We start from the raw sequence: 21,822 nt of genomic DNA, 5'->3' as shown, positions 1-21,822 counted from the left end.
CGCTAAACCTAACCTCAGTCTCCTAACCTGCTACTTTAACTGTACTATCCTTCGGCGTAAATTCTCCTAACTTGCTACGAAAAAGAGTGTTTTCCATTTATGGTTAAGGCAGAGAGGAAGAGGTGTATGGAAGCATTTAGGTGCTTATTGATAATTCCAATTTCCTTTCATCTTGTCAAGGCTGGAGGAGGGCACTGTATGGGGGGTTCAGAATTTTCCCGCTGGAGGACGCAGTATGGCGTCTGAGCAGATCATCATTAACTTAATCCGGTTACATCAACCAATACAATAAAAAAAATACGCCTTTTTATTGGTGTGGGCATAATTCACAAAAACCTCTTTTCCTGCTTACTGAAAGGCAAATGTAGAAAAGGCATAATGGCGAGGATACTACATGAATTGACATGACAAATGGCCTACTTTTCTTAATGTATACCTACCGCCTTTCAGGGGAGCTGATGATCAATGATGCAGAGAAAGTCTGATATTACTTGATGTTGGAACTTGAAGCTTAAAGCCCATTTCCAGTTGGGTTGGGCTCAGTAAAACACACCAATCCCTGTCCTAATTTCAACAATGGGTACAAATGTGGTATATTTTGTATTTTTTTGTAGTAAATCTCACTAATTTGTGAGATTGGAAACAGGTCATATATATATATATTTTTTAACACCTTTCCAACTTCAATATCCAAAATGTTCTGGCTGCTCCCATAGGATATAGTAGTTTCAAAAATGTATAACTCTGAAAGTAGGGCTTTGGTGTTTGTCATTATAATTTTGGTGAGCACTATGCTGGCCAGCCCAAAGGTTCCATGGCCACAATCAAGCTACCTTATGAATCAGAATGTCATGGGAATTTTCTACCACAATTAATATGACCAAGAAAAGAGGACCGACTGCCAGATGCGTCTGGAGATAGAGAAGATATTGGCTCAACACTCACCAGCCCAATGAGTAGGTGCAGGAGGTTTAGACTTGAGATCCAAAAGCCTTGAATTCACACAAAATGTGCCTCTAATCCAGTGTTTCCCCAAACTCGGTCCTCTGGACCCCAAGGGCTGCACATTTTATTTTTTTGCCCTAGCACTACAAAGCTGATTCAAATAATCAAGCTTTGATAATTTATCAACTGAGTAGTTGGTTAATTGGTTAAGAACAACTTCTTCTTCTTACAATGACTGTCAAAACCAGACGACACTGGGCCAATTGTCTGCCACCCTATGGGACTCCCAATCACGGCCAGCTGTGATGCAGCCTGGATTCGAACCAGGGGATGCAGTGATACCTCTTGGAGCCGCAGTGCCTTAGACCACTGCGCAACTCGCCACTTAAGACAAACACCAAAACATGCACCCCTTGGACTGAGTTTGGGAAGCACTGCTTTATCCATATGGAGCAGCACAAGAGCCATTTACTAAGTGTTGAAGTCTTTAAACCCGCAGCTTGAGGGCCATTTACTAAGTGTTGAAGTCATTAAACCCACAGCTTGAGGGCCATTTACTAAGTGTTGAAGTCATTAAACCCACTGCTTGAACTGCCATTACTCAGTGTTGAAGTCATTAAACCCACATGCCTGAAACATTTTACCTGCTGTGCTCAGTTCACTATACTATCAACCTGAAGTGCAGCACATCCTCCTGTTTTGTAAAAATAAGTTTGAACGCTGAGCAGTTTACAAGCTACATGTAAAATATAACACCAGAATTGGATGATATAAAATCGACACAAAAATAACAAAACACTATAGAACTGGAGAAAAGGTGACTTTGACAAATGAGAAGTCAGTATGTAAACCTGCGTTGGAAACACTTCATTAATCATAACAGATAGGCATTGCACCATTCTACACTGTATCTACAAGTGATATCAATGCGTTGACAATACAACAGAATGTACTGTCAAAGAAAGCAGAGAGAGAGAGAAATAGAGACAGAGACAGAGAGAGAGAGGGAGAGAGAGAGAGACAGAGAGAGAGAGACGGAGACAGAGAGACAGAGAGAGACAGAGACCGATTGAGAGAGAGAGAGAGAGACAGATTGAGAGAGAGCGAGAGAGAGACAGATTGAGAGAGAGAGACAGAGAGAGAGACTACTGAAGATGCAGCTTCATCCAACTCACTGTAGTTAGCCAGTAGGTTACCTTGTGCTGCTGTTGTTTCAAAGCTTTTATACTCTATGAAACATGGTTTGAAGTTGAACTGTGGTACAATACTGTACCGAGTCCACCGTCATATGGAATAAGGGTCTATTAGACATACATGGAGTAAGTCATGGTCAGAGCTGACAGGTCACCACTGAACAACGCATGTCATTTTGTTAATCTGCGAGTGATGTCACAGAGCTTGTCACAAGTTGGAAATCTAAAAATTCAACAATGAGTGGTTTGAAAGGAATCAGTGGCTAACTGCAAGCACTGCAAAGCAATCATTAGCCTGCTATTCAGTGGAGTGGCTGTGTGGTCCCAAATCTAAGATTAAGGGACTCTTTTTTTCCAAGTTTAAAAGGATAAACATTCAGCATTGGCCATGTTGTCAATGAAGCATGATTTGTGCCTCGCTCAAAACAACTTAACTCGGAACTGCAAAATCGGACTTTAGTGAGTTCAAGATAACTGGGAACTCGGGAAAAATGAGCTACGGCTGGGAAAATACGCTTTGAACTTTCATCCAACTCGGATTTGTAAAATCGGGAACTCGGGCTTCTCTAGAGCTACAACCTGAAGATCACTGACGTCATCATGATTCAACCCCCCCCCCCCCCCACCCCACAGAGTTCCCAGTTGTCTTGAAAGCACCATAAATCCAGAGAATGCCAGACATTGATGACAACATTTGCCAATGTAGGACCGCCGTGCAACCTTCCTGTTCAAGCGAGCTTAGCACGAGGTGAGTCCAAAAATGTATTGTATGCTGCTGCATAAATGATGTAATATGCCAGGGAGATATGTATACTGTAGCTAAGAAAGTAATACTAAGTATATGTTGTGTAGTAAGATGTTAATAGCCCATGTGCCTCACCCTAATAATTTGGTCTATTTTCACCTATTAATTTTGCCTACTGTTCTGACTCGGTCGTGCACATGTTGTCTATAACCTGATTTTAGAGAAATGTAGTCATTGAATATTGTAAGAGCTTTCATTGTCTGCTTATATGCCCCCTTTAGTTATCCTGCGGTTCTGACTTGGTGTACAGGCTGTAAGAACGACCCATGTTCTAAATTCTGTCTCTGTACAAAAGTGCAGAACAAATAGTATTATTGACTACGTCCATCCTAGCTCGCTCATTAATGTCTTAACCAAAATTACGGATAGCCTCTTATCTGCTTATGCCATAGTTAGTACATCTCAATTGTCAAATAGAAACCACACGTTTAAGCAAGTCATCCATATCAGCTGTTTTTTTTTAAAGGCTGAATTAACTTTCTCGTTGCCACACAAGGCTCCACTGATAGCCAGGTGTAGCAGTGGTAAAGTGTTGGGACTCTGGTGTTGGGACAGCTTTATCTAGGCCCTAACAGTTTGTGGGCACCGTTTGTCACCGATATAGTGCAGTTAATGTGTTGTTTATTGTTGTGTAGTGGATTATTTTCAGTTTTTCACAACTCAGTTTTTCCTGACATTTAATCCTAGTAAATATTCCCTGTCTTAGGTCAGTTAGGATCACCACTTTATTTTAAAAATGTGAAATGTCAGAATAATAGTAGAGAGAATGATTTATTTCAGCTTTTATTTATTTCATCACATTCCCAGTTGGTCAGAAGTTTACATACACTCAATTAGTATTTGGTAGCATTGCCTTTAAATTGTTTAACTTGGGTCAAATGTTTCAGGTAGCCTTCTACAAGATTCCCACAATAAGTTGGGTGAATTTTGGCCCATTCCTCCTGACAGAGCTGGTGTAACTGAGTCAGGTTTGTAGGCCTCCTTGCTCGCACACGCCTTTTCAGTTCTGCCCACACATTTTCTATGGGATTGAGGTCAGAGTTTTCTGATGGCCATTCCAATACCTTGACTTTGTTGTCCTTGTCAGGATGTGGCCACTAGGTGCCCCCATTGTGCTTTTTTGACCCTTTTGTTTTTCCCTTGTTCTAGTTATTAGTTGCACCTGTGCCTCATTTCCCTTGATTGTATTTAAACCCTTAGTGTTACTCAGTTCTTTGCCCTGTGTTTGTATTTTAGCACCCAGCAATGCTGTGAACTTTTGTTTCTCTAGTTGGATTTTCTTGAGGTACTCTGGTTTTGTTCTTGTTTATTTTTGATTATTCTTTTGAGGTTTGTTTTTTTTCCCTGCTGTTCCTACCACTTTGTGGATTTTCCTTGGGTGTGGCTTTTGACTGTGCACTAGTTACCATAAAATGAAGCTATCGTCATGTTTGGAGGAAAAAGAGGGAGGCTTGCAAGCCGAAGAACACCATCCCAACCGTGAAGCTTGGTTGGGAACCGGGTCCTGACAGTCCTTAAGCCTTGTGTCTTGGAGGATATACATTTTTTCTCTTGGAATTACTTTTGACGTTGTGGATTTATATTTTTGCCTGAAGATCCTTTTCCTTTTTTCTTTATTAAATCACCGTCTCTAGTACTGCTGTGCCTGCCTCATCTTCTGGGTTCTGCCTCATCTTCTGGGTTCTGCCTCATCTTCTGGGTTCTGCCTCATCTTCTGGGTTCTGCCTCATCTTCTGGGTTCTGCCTCATCTTCTGGGTTCTGCCTCATCTTCTGGGTTCTGCCTCATCTTCTGGGTTCTGCCGACTATTAGTGGCTCAGTTTACTAAGTGACTGTTTCTCACACCGGAGACCCGAGTTGGTAACCGGGTCCTGACAGTCCTTAAGCCATTTTGCCACAACTTTGGAAGTATGCTTGGGGTCATTGTCCATTTGGAAGATCCATTTGCGACCAAGCTTTAACTTCCTGACTGATGTCTTGTGATGTTGCTTCAATATATCCACATAAATTTCCTCGCATCATAGGGCTTTTGGTTCCTCACATCTATTTTGTGAAGTGCACCAGTCCCTCCTGCAGCAAAGCACCCCCACAACAGGATGCTGCCACCCCTGTGCTTCACGGTTGGGATGGTGTTCTTCGGCTTGCAAGCCTCCCTATTTTTCCTCCAAACATAACGATGGCTTCCTTTTATGGTAACTAGTGCCCAGTCAATAGCCACGCCCAAGTGAATAGACATTGGTTGGAAATGATGAGCCAACCCCTTTTCCACTCTCAAATAAAAGCCTTAGTTCCAAATACAGTGAGGAGTCATGTTTAAAAAGGGCTAATTCTAATTTCAACTGTACAGGCCAGAAAATGTGAGAGCTTGCGCCACACGTAAAATGGTATGAAATCTGGACTATTGATCACTCAAAAAGAAGTGAGTCCTAGTAAGAACATTGACCAACGCAGAAAACTGTACATCTCACTGCCACAACGACCCGGAAGAATCTACAAAGGACAATGGCAACCTCGACTGGGCAAACCAGAGCCTCACACCACCAGCTCAACTATCGACGCTAAGCTCCACGTAAATACAATGCATTACCTTTCTCAGAACGAGTGATCATTAGTGGCATATGTATTTATGTGAGAATAGCTTTCCATGCCCGATAGAGACCCATGTTCCTTAGTCTTCCTTCCAACCCCCCCCCCCCCCCCCCCCCCCTCTAAATCTATCATGTTATAACCAAACTGTTTTTGTTTAGTCCACTAGGGACCGTATCTACTGTATAATGTTATGCATTTTGTATTCTGTAATTGTTTAATTAGTTAGTAAATAAATAATTGAGCCAATTGGTGTATGGGTGATTCATAGTAAAGGCTGGGTTCGTGCAGATAACCAAGAATTTTGAGACGTTCAGATGAGACTGATATTAGGTAAAGAATAATGAATGACTGACTGCTATTGATATAAAAGATCTTCAGATCTTTAAGAGTGGATTCGGGAGATAGCCGCTCTATATAAACTAACTCTTCCGTGGTGCCCCAGGTTATTAACGAGTTAATTGTTGAATGGTTTCGTTCCAATCACGTAATCAATCAAATAATAGGCAAATCGATTTGACAAAATAGCTTGTCATCACATTAAATAAGTCAGAGACACGACACGATGTATGCTTGGAATCAGCATAAAAGGGCTGTTGACAACAACTCATCAATGTTAGAAGTCATAAATGAGGATCGGAAAAAGAAAGTGGAGGAAAACTGTATTTACATTAAAACAATTGCAGATGTGCTCCTATTAACTGCCAGTCAAAACATAGCGCAGAGAGGTGATCTAGAGTCTGATGCGCAGAGAGGTGATCTAGAGTCTGATGAGCAGAGAGGTGATCTAGAGTCTGATGAGCAGAGAGGTGATCTAGAGTCCGATGAGCAGAGAGGTGATCTAGAGTCTGATGAGCAGAGAGGTGATCTAGAGTCTGATGAGCAGAGAGGTGATCTAGAGTCTGATGAGCAGAGAGGTGATCTAGAGTCTGATGAGCAGAGAGGTGATCTAGAGTCTGATGAGCAGAGAGGTGATCTAGAGTCCGATGAGCAGAGAGGTGATCTAGAGTCTGATGAGCAGAGAGGTGATCTAGAGTCCGATGAGCAGAGAGGTGATCTAGAGTCTGATGAGCAGAGAGGTGATCTAGAGTCCGATGAGCAGAGAGGTGATCTAGAGTCTGATGAGCAGAGAGGTGATCTAGAGTCCGATGAGCAGAGAGGTGATCTAGAGTCTGATGAGCAGAGAGGTGATCTAGAGTCTGATGAGCAGAGAGGTGATCTAGAGTCTGATGAGCAGAGAGGTGATCTAGAGTCTGTTGACTCTCCTAACAAAGGGTAAAAAAATGTTTTTACAATCTTAGAAGAAATAGCAAAGCATGACCCTCTCATAGAGAAAAAGATAAATTAATGTGGTAATGCTAAGTAGACAAGCCACCAAATCAAGAAGGAAGTTCTTGAAGGGTTTAGCTGAGATGGTACAAAGTGAACTAATAAGAGAAGTAAAATAAAGTGAAGTTTTTAGTGTAATTGAAACCAATGTCTTTAGTTGTGAGGTACTATTACAACAGAGTTTTTTTTACACTTTTCATTCATCTGAAAGCTTGGATATACAGCAGGTCTCAGAAAAATTATAATTGATTGCCTTGAAAAACATGGTCTGGACTACAGAAATAATCTGGTGGGGCAAGGTGGTGACGGTGCATCCGTCATGAGCGGAAAGCATTCTGGTGTGTCTGCACGGATTTAAAAACAGTGCAAGATTGGCATTTTTATGTGCACTGTAATACACATTGTTTGAATTTGGTTCTTTTCGATGCTGTAAAATCACTTTTTATTGCTCTCCTGTAGAAGCTTTATAAAACTTTGTATCTGGCTTGTACGTTCATCTCAAGTGGCTTGCAGTTCGGAAAGAGCTGTATTCACAGCAGCAGCCCGGGGAACTACGGAGACTTACGTAGTAAGGTGTGCATGCAGATACATGGCATGCCGTAATCTGAGGGACAGGCTTCCAGCAGTTCAGAGAGTGCTACAGGATATCACACTTGAAAAGAGTGGTGATAGATCCGTGGAGGCATGGGGCCTTCTTTCTCAGATAAATGTACATTTCATAGGGCCTTTGGTTACCTTTTGTAAAGTGCTTGGTGATGCCAAATGTCTTTCTGACATGCTCCAATCAAGCTCTCTTGACCAAGCAATGGCTGTGGGTCTAGTAGGTGTCCTACAGACACATTACAGGACTACAGAAGTGAGGGTTACTATGGAGAACTATGGGAAGGGGTTGAAGAGATTGCAGAGCTTTGTGAAATAAGTGTACAAACAGTGTGTAAAAGACAGCCTAAAACAAGCTTAAGATTCCAAGACTCATTGATAAACACTGTAGGACAGAAACATAGTGACCAAAGTGATGGTGAGAGCTTCCATAGAGCTGTCTTTTATCAGGTGCTTGACAGTCTCACAGTTTAGCTGCAGAGGCGTTTTTCAAAGAAGAATTGTGAGATAATGCATGGGGTCCAGTCTCACCACAACCCAGAGAGTACAACATTCTTCAATGAGGAGCCTCTGTTTGCCTTTGCTCAGACCTTTGAGGTTCATCAAGGTGGAAGGGACAGACCGTCTCCTCTCCTAGACTTTGTTGTGTTTCTGGAACCTTCTAAAGAGGTCTTCCATGAGCTATTTCGACTTTGTAAGATTTCTGTTGCTACACCAGTCAGCAGTGCTTCCTGCGAGAGAAGCTTCTCAGCTTTAAAACTGATTAAAACCCACCTTAGGACAACAATGGTTGACGACAGGTTGTCACCTCTGAATTCTCAGTGTTGAGTCAAGGAGGGCACGCTCCCTCAACATGGATGAGGTTGTGAAACATTTTGCCAATTTAAATCTACCTAAAAATAATTTGGCACTTATGCGCTTTCCCTCTAGAGATGATTAACACCTGCAACAGTGTACTAGCTAATACACAGACATCTTAAAATGATAAATCCAAAGGGTATCATGTCACACAGATTTAGTTTGGTCTTAAATAAAGGCCAATTCCAAAATGTTTCTTTGCTATTACTTAACATAATACAAATGAGTATAAATATGATACTGTAAGTTTGTAATATTGACGGGCGCCCAAATTATTTTGATTTTTCAAGTCCATTTCTGCTTGATACCCGGTATGTCAAATTGCAGTGGTTTGTTTTGTAAATAAACTATACATTTTATCTTATCTCCTTGGTGCTTGAGCTTTATTTTCTGAAAATATTTTGGGATGTTCAACACTTATAGACCCAGATTAAATATTTATAAAAACAGAGTGACCTAAGTCTCTCCCGTATGTGAGTACAGTGTGTGTGTGTGTGTGTGTGTGTGTGTGAGAGAAATGGAGCTGCAGTTCGGAGGTAGAGACACTGACTATTCATAGTATGTTAAAGAATTCTAGTGAAGTAACCCTTATGGACCTCACTATCTGGCACATTGAATTCTAGTGTAGTAACCCTTATGGACCTCACTATCTGCCACATTGAATTCTAGTGTAGTAACCCTTATGGACCTCACTATCTGGCACATTGAATTCTAGTGCAGTAACCCTTATGGACCTCACTATCTGTCACATTGAATTCTAGTGAAGTAACCCTTATGGACCTCACTATCTGGCACATTGGATTCTAGTGTAGTAATCCTTATGGACCTCACTATCTGCCTCATTGAAGAACTCCGGGTTTCAGTGAATTATCACTTCTACCTCTATTCAGCAATCAAAGGATTCATTCATGCTCCTTAGATGCCAGGTTAGGGTTACACACACATTTTCTGTCATGGTCTATGGGGCCCCTGAAGTAGCCCTGGCCACCCCATGTAGAAAACTAGTTCCACCATTGCTTCCTATGTTCTGGCCTTTCTAGGGAGTTTTTCCTAGCCACCGTGCTTCTACACCTGCATTGCTTGCTGTTTGTTTTTTTTGGCTGGGTTTCTGTACAGCACTTTGTAACATCAGCTGATGTAAAAAGGGGCTTTATAAATACATTTGATTTGATTGAGATATCAACATAAAAAAATGGTAGGTGCGTGGGGTCAGAAAACCAATCAGTGTCGGGTGTGACCATGATTTAGCCAGCAGCATACCACCCTGCATACCACTGCTGGCTTGCTTCTGAAGCTAAGCAGCGTTGGTCCTGGTCAGTTCCTGGATGGGAGACCAGATGCTGCTGGAAGTGGTGTTGGAGGGCCAGTAGGAGGCACTCTTTCCTCTGGTCTAAAAAATATCCCAATATCCCAGGGCAGTGATTGGGGACATTGCCCTGTGTAGGGTGCCATCTTTCAGATGGGACATTAAATGGGTGTCCTGACTCTCTGAGGTCTTTAAAGATCCCATGGCACTTATTGTAAGAGTATGGGTGTTAACCCTGGTGTCCTGGCTAAATTCCCAATCTGGCCCTCAAACCATCATGGTCACCTAATAATCCCCAGTTTACAATTGGCTCATTCATCCCCCTCCTCTCCCCTGTAACTATTCCCCAGGTTGTTGCTGTAAATGAGAACGTGTTCTCAGTCGACTTCTCCATTGCATAAAGTTGATCAGGCTGTTAACTGTGGAATGTTGTCCCACTCCTTTTCAATGATTGTGTGAAGTTGATGCACTTTGGGGGAAACTGGAACACCATGTCGTACATGTTGATCCAGAATAAAAAAATGTATTTCAATGGGTGACATGTCTGGTGAGTATGCAGGCCATGGAAGAACTGGGACATGTTCAGCTTCCAGGAATTGTGTACAGATCCTTGTGACATGGGGCTGTTCATTATCATGCTGAAACATGAGGTGATGGCGGAGGATGAATGGCACGACAATGGGGCCTCAGGATCACATCACAGTATCTCTGTGTACTCAAATTTCCAACTATAAAATGCAATTGTGTTCGTTGTTCGTAGCTTATGCCTGCCCATACCCTAGCCCCACCACGGGGCACTCTGTTCACAACGTTGATATCAGCAAACCCGCTCACCCACACAACGCCATATACGTGGTCTGCCATCAGGCCGGTACAGTTAAAACCGGGATTCCTCCGTGAAGAGCACACTTCTCCAGCGTGCCAGTGGCCATCAAAGGTGAGCATTTACCCACTGAAGTCAGTTACGACACCGAACTGCAGTCAGGTCAAGACCCTGGTCAGGATGACGAGTACGTAGGTAACTGAGGGATACAATATTGAAAGCATGACGTGCTTCTACACAGGAAGTTGCAGACACTTGTAGAATCTATGCTAAAGCGCATTGAAACTTTTCTGGCAGCTCAATTAAGATCCAATCAAATTGTATTGGTCACATGCGCCGAATACAACAGGTGTAGTAGACCTCACAGTGAAATGCTGACTTACAAACACTTAACCAACAATGCAGTTTAAAAAAAATGTTTATGGTAAAAATAATAAATAAAAGTTAAACAAGTAATTAAAGAGCAGTAAAAATAACAATAGCGAGACTATATACAAGGGGTGTACCGGTACAGAGTCAATGTGCGGGGGCACCGGTTAGTTGAGGTAATATGTACATGCAGGTAGAGTTATTAAAGTGACTATGATGATAACAACAGAGAGTGGCAGTGGTGTAAAAATGGGGGAGGGGGGGGCAATGCAAATAGTCTGGGTAGCCATTTGATTAGGTGTTCATGAGTCTTATGGCTTGGGGGTAGAAGCTGTTTAGAAGCCTCTTGGACCTAGACTTGGCGCTCCGGTACCGCTTGCCTTGCGGTAGCAAAGAGAACAGTCTATGAGTAGGGTGGATTGAGTCTTGATATTTTTTAGGGCCTTCCTCTGACACCGCCTGGTATAGAGGTCCTGGATGGCAGGAAGCCTGGCCTCAGTGATGTACTGGGTCGTTCGCACTACCCTCTGTAGTGCCTTGCAGTCAGAGGCCGAGCAGTTGCCATACCAGGCAGTGATACAACCTTTTGAGGATCTGAGGACCCATGCCAAATCTTTTCAGTCTCCTGAGGGGGAATAGGCTTTGTCGTGCCCTCTTCACAACTGTCTTGGTGTGCTTGGACCATGATAGTTTGTTGTTGATGTGGACACCAAGGAACTTGAAGCTCTCAACCTGCTCCACTGCAGCCCCGTCGATGAGAATGGGGGCATGCTCGGTCCTCCTTTTCCTGTAGTCCACAATCATCTCCTTTGTCTTGATCACATTGAGGGAGAGGTTGTTGTCCTAGCACCACACGGCCAGGTCTCTGACCTCCTCTCTAAGACTTTCACTTGGTGTTTATTTTGGCTGTTACCTGTAGCAGCAGGCTACACAGAGAATGGAACAGCTGTATTGTTGGAAACCGCTTGAGTCTCGGAATATAAAAAGGAATATAACATTGCAGATAAAGTTTTGAATGAGACAATTGGTGTGTACAACATTGAAAGGTCTGCATCACTATACTGAGAGCTTTGGTGTTTGTCCGATGGGCATTATGATCTGGTTGCATGCAGATGTGCACTGAATTTAGGATTTTTTGGGTTCTGCCAGCTGTGGCCATGTGGTCAGGATTAAACCCAAGGTAAACAGTTACTGCATGGTACCCTTCATTCTGTGATGTATAATTTTTTCCTATAATCTCACCAATGAGATTTGACAAATTACAATACTTACACTTTATTGTCAATTTTAACACTAAAATAAATGTTTCTCGCTCATATCGATTCCATATAGCCCATTTTCTAAATGAAAAGTAGCTTTTTAGGGGCAGTCGCTCCAGGGTCCTAAAACTTAACTCTGGACCTCAAAGCTCGATCCACTATGTTTTTTCCTTTCCCCCCTCTAACCAGGGACTGATTTAGACCTGGGACACCAGGTGGGTGATTCACCTCTAATCAGGGACTGGTTTAGACCTGGGACACCAGATGGGTGATTCCCCTCTAATCAGGGACTGATTTAGACCTGAGACACCAGGTGGGTGATTCCCCTCTAATTAGGGACTGATTTAGACCTGGGACACCAGGTGGGTGATTCCCCTCTAATCAGGGACTGATTTAGACCTGGGACACCAGGTGGGTGATTCCCCTCTAATCAGGGACTGATTTAGACCTGAGACACCAGGTGGGTGATTCCCCTCTAATCAGGGCCTGGTTTAGACCTGGGACACCAGGTGGGTGATTCCCCTCTAATCAGGGACTGATTTAGACCTGGGACACCAGGTGGGTGATTCCCCTCTAATCAGGGACTGGTTTAGACCTGAGACACCAGGTGGGTGGTTCCCCTCTAATCAGGGACTGATTTAGACCTGGGACACCAGGTGGGTGATTCCCCTCTAATCAGGGACTGGTTTAGACCTGAGACACCAGGTGGGTGATTCCCCTCTAATCAGGGACTGATTTAGACCTGGGACACCAGGTGGGTGATTCCCCTCTAATCAGGGACTGGTTTAGACCTGAGACACCAGGTGGGTGATTCCCCTCTGATTAGGGACTGTTTTAGACCTGGGACACCAGGTGGGTGCAACGAATTATCAGGTAAAACAGAAAACCAGCAGGCTCCGGGCCTCGTAGGGTAAGAGTTGAATTCCCCTGCTCTAGGGTAGGGCTCTCCAACCCTGTTCCTGGAGAGCTACAGTGCATGTTTTCACTCCAACCCCAGTTGTAACTAACCTGATTCAGCTTATCAACCAGCTAATTATTAAAATCAGGTGTAGTAGAGTGTTGGAGTGAAGAGCTACCGTCCTGTAGGTTTCAAAGAACAGGGTTGGAGCCCAGCTGGTTTAGGGGTTAGTTAGCGACGTCCCAAGGATTCCATAAAGCACTAACTTTTGTGAATCACTACCACATACATGTAATCTCTCTTTGCATAATCCTAGCTCCCTTTCCTCCTCTCCTTAGCTTTCCTAGAACCATTTCCTCATATCCTTGTGTAACAGTATAACTTTAGACCGTCCCTCGCCCATACCCGGGCGCGAACCAGGGACCCTCTGCACACATCAACAACAGTCACCCACAAAGCATCGTTACCCATCGCTCCACAAAAGCTGCAGATCTTGCAGAGCAAGGGGAACCACTACTTCAAGGTCTCAGAGCAAGTGACGTCACCGATTTAAACGCTATTTAGCGCCCACCACTAACTAGCTAGCCGTTTCACATCCGTTACACTTGGCCTTCCTAGCTCGTGTTCGTATCTTAATTTCTAGCCTCCTTTCTTTTATCCCTCCCCCCCACCCTACCCTTTGCTCCTAGCTCTAATTTTTTCTAACACCCTTTCCTTTCCTCATATTCTAGTTTCCTTTCCTTCTTCACTTGCTCCCTTCCCTAACTGTATTTTCTCTTCTCCTTCCCTTTCCTAGATCTCAATTCAAGATTGATTTAAAAGGAAAAAATTATATTAAAAAAATATCGTGTTGATGCAGAGATTGAAGTCAATCATAGGAATGTGGGCGTATGGATAATATAATATTCAGAAATACATAGCTATCACACAAAATCACTAGATGCAAAGGTTTGTTTGAAACAGAATCAATATTTGACAGCGTCTTCTATGAGCACTTCCGGTTAAAAACAAATCAGTGAGATCAGTCTCCCGATTGGTCGAATTTAAAAATGAGACCGGGACAGTTTTGGACGACAACAGAAGACGGAATTTCGTTGCGAAACAAAAAAAGGTCTGTCACGTAAGTAGACATTAAAAACCCTAATATCATTTTTTCCCCATAATGATTAGAATATATTTGGGTAAGTTAGTGGTTTACATGTCTCTTCATTATGTTACAAAAAAAAAAGATTAACACCGCTACCTAGTTAAGTTAGCTATGTTGCCGTGGCAATAGTGGTTTAGCCAACGTTAACTAGCTGTCAGTGTAGTTACCAATTTGTTTCGTTCAAGCCGACAAAACATGTTCTACTCCGCCTGTTTTAGTGCTGTGATCTGCTTACGGTTTATTAATGTCGAAGGTGATTTGTTAGCTAGCGAGTTGCTAATGTGCGTTGGTAACTAACTAACTTATAGCCAGTGTTTTTGCTCAACACCCTGTTTCTTTGTCCCCACCACATTATATGACACCAGGATGATAGAATCAGGTTGTCACAGCACATTGGAAAACGCAGAGGAGAGAGAAATTAACGTCGACGACCTGAGGAAAGACCTTTTATCAGAGTTTCACTCACAGGAGTCGTGCCTAGGAGAGAACGAGCACTTGCAGGTGTACCTCCGCATTCGACCGTTCGCATCAACTGAAAGAGAAAATGGCGAATCGCAGGTAATTTGAACACACTGCTCTGGCTTGAAATAGTTTTCACAAGAAGCACACACGTCAGGTAACAAGAGCCTTGGATAATAACTGTTGACCAAAAGTTTTTAAATTGACCATTGACTTGTTGACCTTTGCTGTACAAATTCAAGGACTGCGTTTCCATTGAGCCCCCAGACAAGGTGCTCCTCAAGGCTCCAAGGACTTCCCTCTCAGCAAGGCTTAGTGACAAATCAGTCCCTCAGACAGCTCAACGGTTCCAGTTCTCACAGGTCATTCAGCAGGGCCTGTCAGTGCCATCCAGGGACTATATATATATATATTTTGCCTGCCAACTAAATCTGACACATTTACAGTAATGTTTATTTTAATGTGTACTGTCCCAGTATAAAACACATTTTAACAAAGTAGAACAAAAACTCACAAGAAAATAAATAAATAACCACAATCCTTATAAGGAACAGAAGATGGATCTTCTAACAACACTGTTAATTTATTTTGGTCCTCAGGTGTTGGGGCCAGAAACCTCTCAGAGGGAGATGTTTGATGGCACAGTGAGAAGTCTGGTCAAGGATGTTTTGGAAGGTGGAAATTCTCTGGTTTTCACATATGGAGTCACAAATGCGGGAAAGACATTCACATTTCTAGGTTTGATTTTCTAGATTTTTCTTTCTTGCCTTGCAGCTGTTTTGTCCTAACATCCTACTTGTACACGAGGGCTGGCCTGAGTTAGCTGTTGCACAGATTCACTGTTTGAATGACACTGAAACGCAAAACCTTTTTTAAAGTCAAATCATATGTTGACCCTTCAACCCCTTGCTCTTTATGGCCAACTCCCATTAAAAAATACACTAAGACGACATGATTCACACATTAACAAATCTTCAACACCTGTTGTTTTTTTTTAAGGTCCAGAGACCAACGCAGGGATCCTCCCCAGGTCTTTGAATGTCATCTTCAACAGCATTGAGGGCCGTGTTTACGACCAGATGACTATCAAGCCACAGCGATGCAGAGAGTTCATCAGGCTCACTAAAGACCAGCAGAGTGAAGAGGCCACTAACAAGCGAAATCTCTTCAGGCTCCTCAAGGAGGTACAGGGTTGATTTATTAACCCAAATTCATTTTTAAAAAAATAATATTTTTTTAATTTTTTTAAGCCATTGCATTACTTAACAAGTTTTTCTTTGGGTTTAATAATTTATATTATATCATTGCTCTTCCCCCATAGAGTGATAACCCGAAAAGCTCCACCAGCCAGACAAGCTCCACCAGCCAGACAAGCAAGACAACCCTGCAAGGCAAGGAGATTCATCATTTATGTGGTCTTACATCACCATGCATGTTCATGTTTTGCATTTATACATAACTGTCACCTCTCTCTCTCTCTCTCTCTCTCTCTCGTAGTTTGGTGCATTGTTTGTCATCACAATAGACCTCTATCCAACAAGAGGGTTTGTAAACAGGCTAACCCCGCCACTTGTTTCTCTGACAGGGTCCACACTAATGGACATCGAGAGGACTGTGACCGAAGACTCTTTCAGTCTGGTTGTTGACGCACACACCAAGTTCTCCGTCTGGGTGTCCTTCTGTGAAATCTACAACGAGAATATTCACGACTTGCTGGAGCCCGTACCGATCGGGGCCCTGAAGAGATCCACGCTGCGGCTATCACAGGATGTCAAAGGCAACTCCTTTGTAAAAGGTAACAGATGCATTGGAGGTGTAAAACACACACACACACACATATATATATATATATATTGCTGTATAACAAGTTCTTTATATATCTATCCCGGGAATCGGACCCACAATCCTGTTGGAGAAGCACCATGCTCTACCAACTGAGCTGCAAACACAAGTTCTTTATATATCTATCCCGGGAATCGGACCCACAATCCTGTTGGAGAAGCACCATGCTCTACCAACTGAGCTGCACAGGACCAAATGTTCCTGTGTGTGATTTTTCAGATCTGAAGTGGATACAGGTGAACAATGCGGAGGAAGCCTACAAGGTGATGAAGCTAGGGAAGAAGAACCAGAGCTTTGCCAGCACAAAGCTCAACCTCCTCTCAAGCAGGAGGTATGAGCGTTTAAAGCACGTCCGTTTCCTTTTTCAATTATTCATTTGAATGTTTCTTTGAGCTGTTCCTCACTTGCGTGAGCCAAGTTCACACAGTAGAGTAGATTGACCGCTGAGCTCTTATAAAAATCTGTTCCTATGCTCAGCCACAGCATATTTTCTGTTCGTATCCTGCGGATTGAAGATGCTCGGATTCCGCGCGTTAACTCTGTCAGCGAGTAAGTGAAATGCATATTTCATTCATTTTTTTTTTGCGCAGAGTAAATATCTTATATGAGCCCCGTGCAGTACTTGTGGGTGTCTAAAGGCAAGGCTGTTTTTGTCGTTCTGTTCAGGCTGTCCCTGTGTGACCTGGCTGGGTCAGAGCGGTGTGCTAAAACGCAGAATAAAGGGGAGCGTTTGAAAGAGGCCGGGAACATCAACACTTCGCTGATGACGCTGGGCAAGTGTATCAACGCCTTACGTCAAAGCCAGCAATCCAAGTGAGCCTTGTCTGCTTTTTGACATATGTAAAAGAGTCTACAAAACATTAGGAACGCCTTCCTAATATTGGGGGGGCATACGTAATCTTTTAGCTGAATCTTCAACTCATTTCCCAGTGCTCTGAGAAGTGTGGTTTTGTTGTACATCGTCCCTGTCCAAACGTAATAAATACAATTTATTTTCTGACCTGCCCCTTGTTGCTAGGCTACCACAGCACATCCCTTTCAGGGAGAGCAAGCTCACCCACTACCTGCAGGGCTTCTTCTGTGGGTGGGGCAAAGCCTGCATGGTCGTCAACATCAACCAGTGTGCCTCCATGTACGACGAGACGATCAACGTGCTCAAGTTCTCCGCCGTGGCTCAGAAGGTGGTGGTGCTGACATCCAAGACCGTCGTCCCCCATCTCGCCACCAAGACGTCGGCCCGGGAACTGTCCATGATCGTCGACCACGCAGACAGGAAGAACCTGTTGGGTCGGCGGAGAAGGAGCTCCCTGGTTGGCTGGGAGACCAGTCTGGAGGATGTGCAGGAGGATGTTGATGACATGGAAGAGGAGAGCACGGCAGAGGACAGCGTGATTGAGGAGACCATGCAAGAAGTGGACGATGACAAGTTTCTCATCGATAAAGATGCTTATGAGGTAAGGCTCTCCCCCTAGCTACTAGAGCTGAGTGTTGCCAGGGATGTCATTACACCGGGCCTCATTACCCCAGGCCTCAATACACCATATTGAGGGATCTCATTACCCCAGGCCTCATTACACCATATTGAGGGATCTCATTACCCCAGGCCTCATTACACCATATTGAGGGATCTCATTACCCCAGGCCTCATTACACCATATTGAGGGATCTCATTACCCCAGGCCTCATTACACCATATTGAGGGATCTCATTACCCCAGGCCTCATTACACCATATTGAGGGATCTCATTACCCCAGGCCTCATTACACCATATTGAGGGACCTCATTACCCCAGGCCTCATTACACCATATTGAGGGACCTCATTACCCCAGGCCTCATTACACCATATTGAGGGATCTCATTACCCCAGGCCTCATTACACCATATTGAGGGATCTCATTACCCCAGGCCTCATTACACCATATTGAGGGATCTCATTACCCCAGGCCTCATTACACCATATTGAGGGATCTCATTACCCCAGGCCTCATTACATCAAATTGAGGGATCTCATTACCCCAGGCCTCATTACACCATATTGAGGGATCTCATTACCCCAGGCCTCATTACACCATATTGAGGGATCTCATTACCCCAGGCCTCATTACACCAAATTGAGGGATCTCATTACCCCAGGCCTCATTACACCATATTGAGGGACCTCATTACCCCATGCCTCATTACACCATATTGAGGGATCTCATTACCCCAGGCCTCATTACACCAAATTGAGGGATCTCATTACCCCAGGCCTCATTACACCATATTGAGGGATCTCATTACCCCAGGCCTCATTACACCATATTGAGGGATCTCATTACCCCAGGCCTCATTACACCATATTGAGGGATCTCATTACCCCAGGCCTCATTACACCATATTGAGGGATCTCATTACCCCAGGCCTCATTACACCATATTGAGGGATCTCATTACCCCAGGCCTCATTACACCATATTGAGGGATCTCATTACACCAGACTGAGGGGGCCTCACCGTACCATATTATCACCATACTGAGGGGCCTCATTACACCATACTGAGGGACCTCACCGTACCATATTGTCACCATACTGAGGTGCCATTACAATATGTATTGCGATTTGGTACTGTTGTTCTCTTGCGTTCAGAACATATTGCTCTCTGCTGCAGAGGGACGAGAGGGAGTCATGATAACTAGTTTTGATCCGTTGTGGAAATAAGTGCTGAAAACAAATTGGCTCCCTATTTTTAAAAAGTGGAGAACAAGCTATGAAGGAAAAAATAGTTTTTGTGCAGGGACAGCCAACTAGCGCAAAAATAATAGCGACATTGTCAAAAAGACACAATATATTGTCAAAAATAATATCCCAATTATGTAACCAGATTGATTTGTTCCCCCATCACTACTAACCTCTGTTTAGTAGTCACCTACATTACCAGGCCCTGATTTGATTGTTCTGAAATTTGAGGAAGATTCAGGCCTACTAATAGTCTTGTAAAGAGACCAGACTTTTGCCTGATCAGGTCACGCTTTATTTAAAATAAAATGTAAAAAAATATATATAAGTCTGTCCACAAGAGAGAAATGTGAAGTAAGTATTTTAATGTCTGTTAACCCTTTCAGAGCCAACTCCTCCAGTTGAAGGAGCTCCGGGAACAGCTCCAGAAAGAGAGGTCTGAAAACCTGGCTCTGGAATCTCGGATCCGGGACGAGGTCACCAAGGAGTTCTCGGAGCTCTTCTCTGAAATGCAGACCGACTACAAGTGAGCTCTTCTCTGCCTGTTTGGTTTTAAGTAATCATTTTTGTAGGGCTGCTTTTTAAATAATAATAGATTGAATTTATATATTGCTTTTCTATCAACTTAGGTACTCAAAGCTTTACATTAGTAAGGGGGGTTTAAAGGTAAATGTTTTTGAAATGCATAAAACTGAACAAGCTGTAGCTATAATAACTTGATTTCTTTGTCTTTTTTAAAGGGAACGTCTGGCCAAAGAGAAGGAGATTGTCGAGGAGAGAGCGGAGAGGCGTCTAGAGATCCTGAAGAATCTAGTGAACAAGAACACCAGTCAAGAGGAGCTGGAAAGAACCGATGAAGAACTGGACAGAACAGAGCGAGCCACGGTAATACGGCCAAACTAGACACGTTAGCCGTCAAGCAGTGTCAACCTCCATCATAAATAGCCTTGTCTCTTCCTTCACCCGACACTGACTTTGCTGATAACTACTCTATTGAGGAATCACGTACTGACTATGACATGTGGTCTCACCTAGCGATCTTAAGATGAATGTACGTCGCTCTGGATAAGAGCTTCTGCTGAATTACTAAAAATGTGTATTGTCTCGTGTAGAAGGACAGCTCGTCGTTGGGAGGCATGTTTGACTCCATGTGCAGTGACCTGGCAGGCATAAAGATGGCGGCTGAGACGTGCAAGACATGTCTGGTGGTCGCCCACCCAAGTAGTGACACCGTCTCCAACCTCTCAGAGCAGCTGCCTGTCAAAACCAATGGTAACCAACTGGCCGGTCGCTTTATTTTAGCACGACACAATGGAGTCCACTAAGCGAAGGCTTGACGATGATTTTGAATGGGGTGTGTAATGTTAAAAACCAAGATGTTGCACCCTTTTTTGGGTCCTCGGGACCAGGATTAGGAAACACTGGTGCACTCTGTCACATTCACCTTTCAGTAGAACTCTGTCAGCAATAAACTGTTAATCAGCAGTTTTCACTATCCATCAATGACAGAAGCAGACCGGTTAACCTGATTTTATTTTTTTCAGTGTCTGTGATGGAACGTGCGCGGTTTCCTTCTGGTTGATTAGTCCGTTGTCTTCCGTTGATTTTCAGAACTGGAAAATTATTGCAGACGAGCACCGCAATCAAACGAACAGCTTGACGAGGCTAGAAAGGTACTGTCAAATGTATTTTTTTTATTTTGGATGGGGGTATTTTGCAGCAATGTGACTTATTTTTTGATTCTAACTAGTCAATCGTGGACAGACTACGTATACCACATGATGATGCTGCAGTTTTCGTTCTGTGTTAACTGAGAGTCGTACTGACAAACCTTTTTTTTTGTGTGTTTTCTCTTGTAGACTCTGGAGTCTCAGGAGCTGAAGTTCTCCGACCTCGTGGAGGTGTGTCATGAGAAGGATGAGATGATCTCCTCGCTTCGGAACACTGTGGACCAGCAGGTCAAAGACACTATCGAGGATGTAAGTTCATTTTAAATGACAAGCCATCAGCCTGTTTCATAGTCTACTGATTCTCAAGGGGGGGGGGGACCCCTTTTGTGATAGAAAATTCATCAGGGACCACCCTCATCACAACACATCAAATGTTACTGGTCACATACACATGGTTAGCAGATGTTATTGGTCACATGCACATGGTTAGCAGATGTTAATGGTCACATGCACATGGTTAGCAGATGTTAATGGTCACATGCACATGGTTAGCAGATGTTAATGGTCACATGCACATGGTTAGCAGATGTTATTGGTCACATGAACGTGGTTAGCAGATGTTATTGGTCACATGCACATGGTTAGCAGATGTTATTGGTCACATGCACGTGGTTAGCAGATGTTATTGGTCACATGCACGTGGTTAGCAGATGTTATTGGTCACATGCACGTGGTTAGCAGATGTTATTGGTCACATGCACGTGGTTAGCAGATGTTAATGCGAGTGTAGTGAAATTCTTGTGCTTCTAGTTCCGACAGTACCGTAATATCTAACAATTCCACCACAACTACCTAATACACACATCTAAGTAAAGGAATGGAATAAGAATATATAGATATATCGATGAGCCATGCAGAGCGACAGAGGCTAGATGGTATGGATGGTATGGATGGTATGGATGGTATGGAGGGTATGTAATGTACAGTTGAAGTTGGAAGTTTTACATACACCTCTGC

At 43.4% G+C, this 21,822-nt stretch overlaps 1 protein-coding gene across 1 annotated transcript in view; it reads left to right on the top strand.

The window, feature by feature from the left end:
* Positions 1–14,483: 14,483 nt before the first annotated feature.
* The window catches only part of LOC139377004 (kinesin-like protein KIF20B), a 39,862-nt gene continuing 32,523 nt past the window's right edge, over positions 14,484–21,822 (top strand). The window contains exons 1-15 of the mRNA XM_071120057.1: positions 14,484–14,675; positions 14,819–14,938; positions 15,176–15,314; positions 15,576–15,760; positions 15,898–15,967; positions 16,162–16,371; positions 16,638–16,749; positions 16,896–16,967; positions 17,085–17,231; positions 17,437–17,872; positions 19,522–19,661; positions 19,876–20,020; positions 20,248–20,407; positions 20,747–20,808; positions 20,995–21,114. Of these exons, the coding sequence (XP_070976158.1) occupies positions 14,484–14,675; positions 14,819–14,938; positions 15,176–15,314; positions 15,576–15,760; positions 15,898–15,967; positions 16,162–16,371; positions 16,638–16,749; positions 16,896–16,967; positions 17,085–17,231; positions 17,437–17,872; positions 19,522–19,661; positions 19,876–20,020; positions 20,248–20,407; positions 20,747–20,808; positions 20,995–21,114 (2,310 nt within the window). The remainder of the gene's footprint in view (positions 14,676–14,818; positions 14,939–15,175; positions 15,315–15,575; positions 15,761–15,897; positions 15,968–16,161; positions 16,372–16,637; positions 16,750–16,895; positions 16,968–17,084; positions 17,232–17,436; positions 17,873–19,521; positions 19,662–19,875; positions 20,021–20,247; positions 20,408–20,746; positions 20,809–20,994; positions 21,115–21,822) is intronic.

Source organism: Oncorhynchus clarkii, chromosome 20 (assembly GCF_045791955.1).
Source record: "Oncorhynchus clarkii lewisi isolate Uvic-CL-2024 chromosome 20, UVic_Ocla_1.0, whole genome shotgun sequence".
Classification (NCBI taxonomy): Eukaryota; Metazoa; Chordata; class Actinopteri; order Salmoniformes; family Salmonidae; genus Oncorhynchus; species Oncorhynchus clarkii.
Note: the sequence above shows the minus strand (reverse complement) of the source record. Positions and strands in the feature narration are given on the sequence as shown.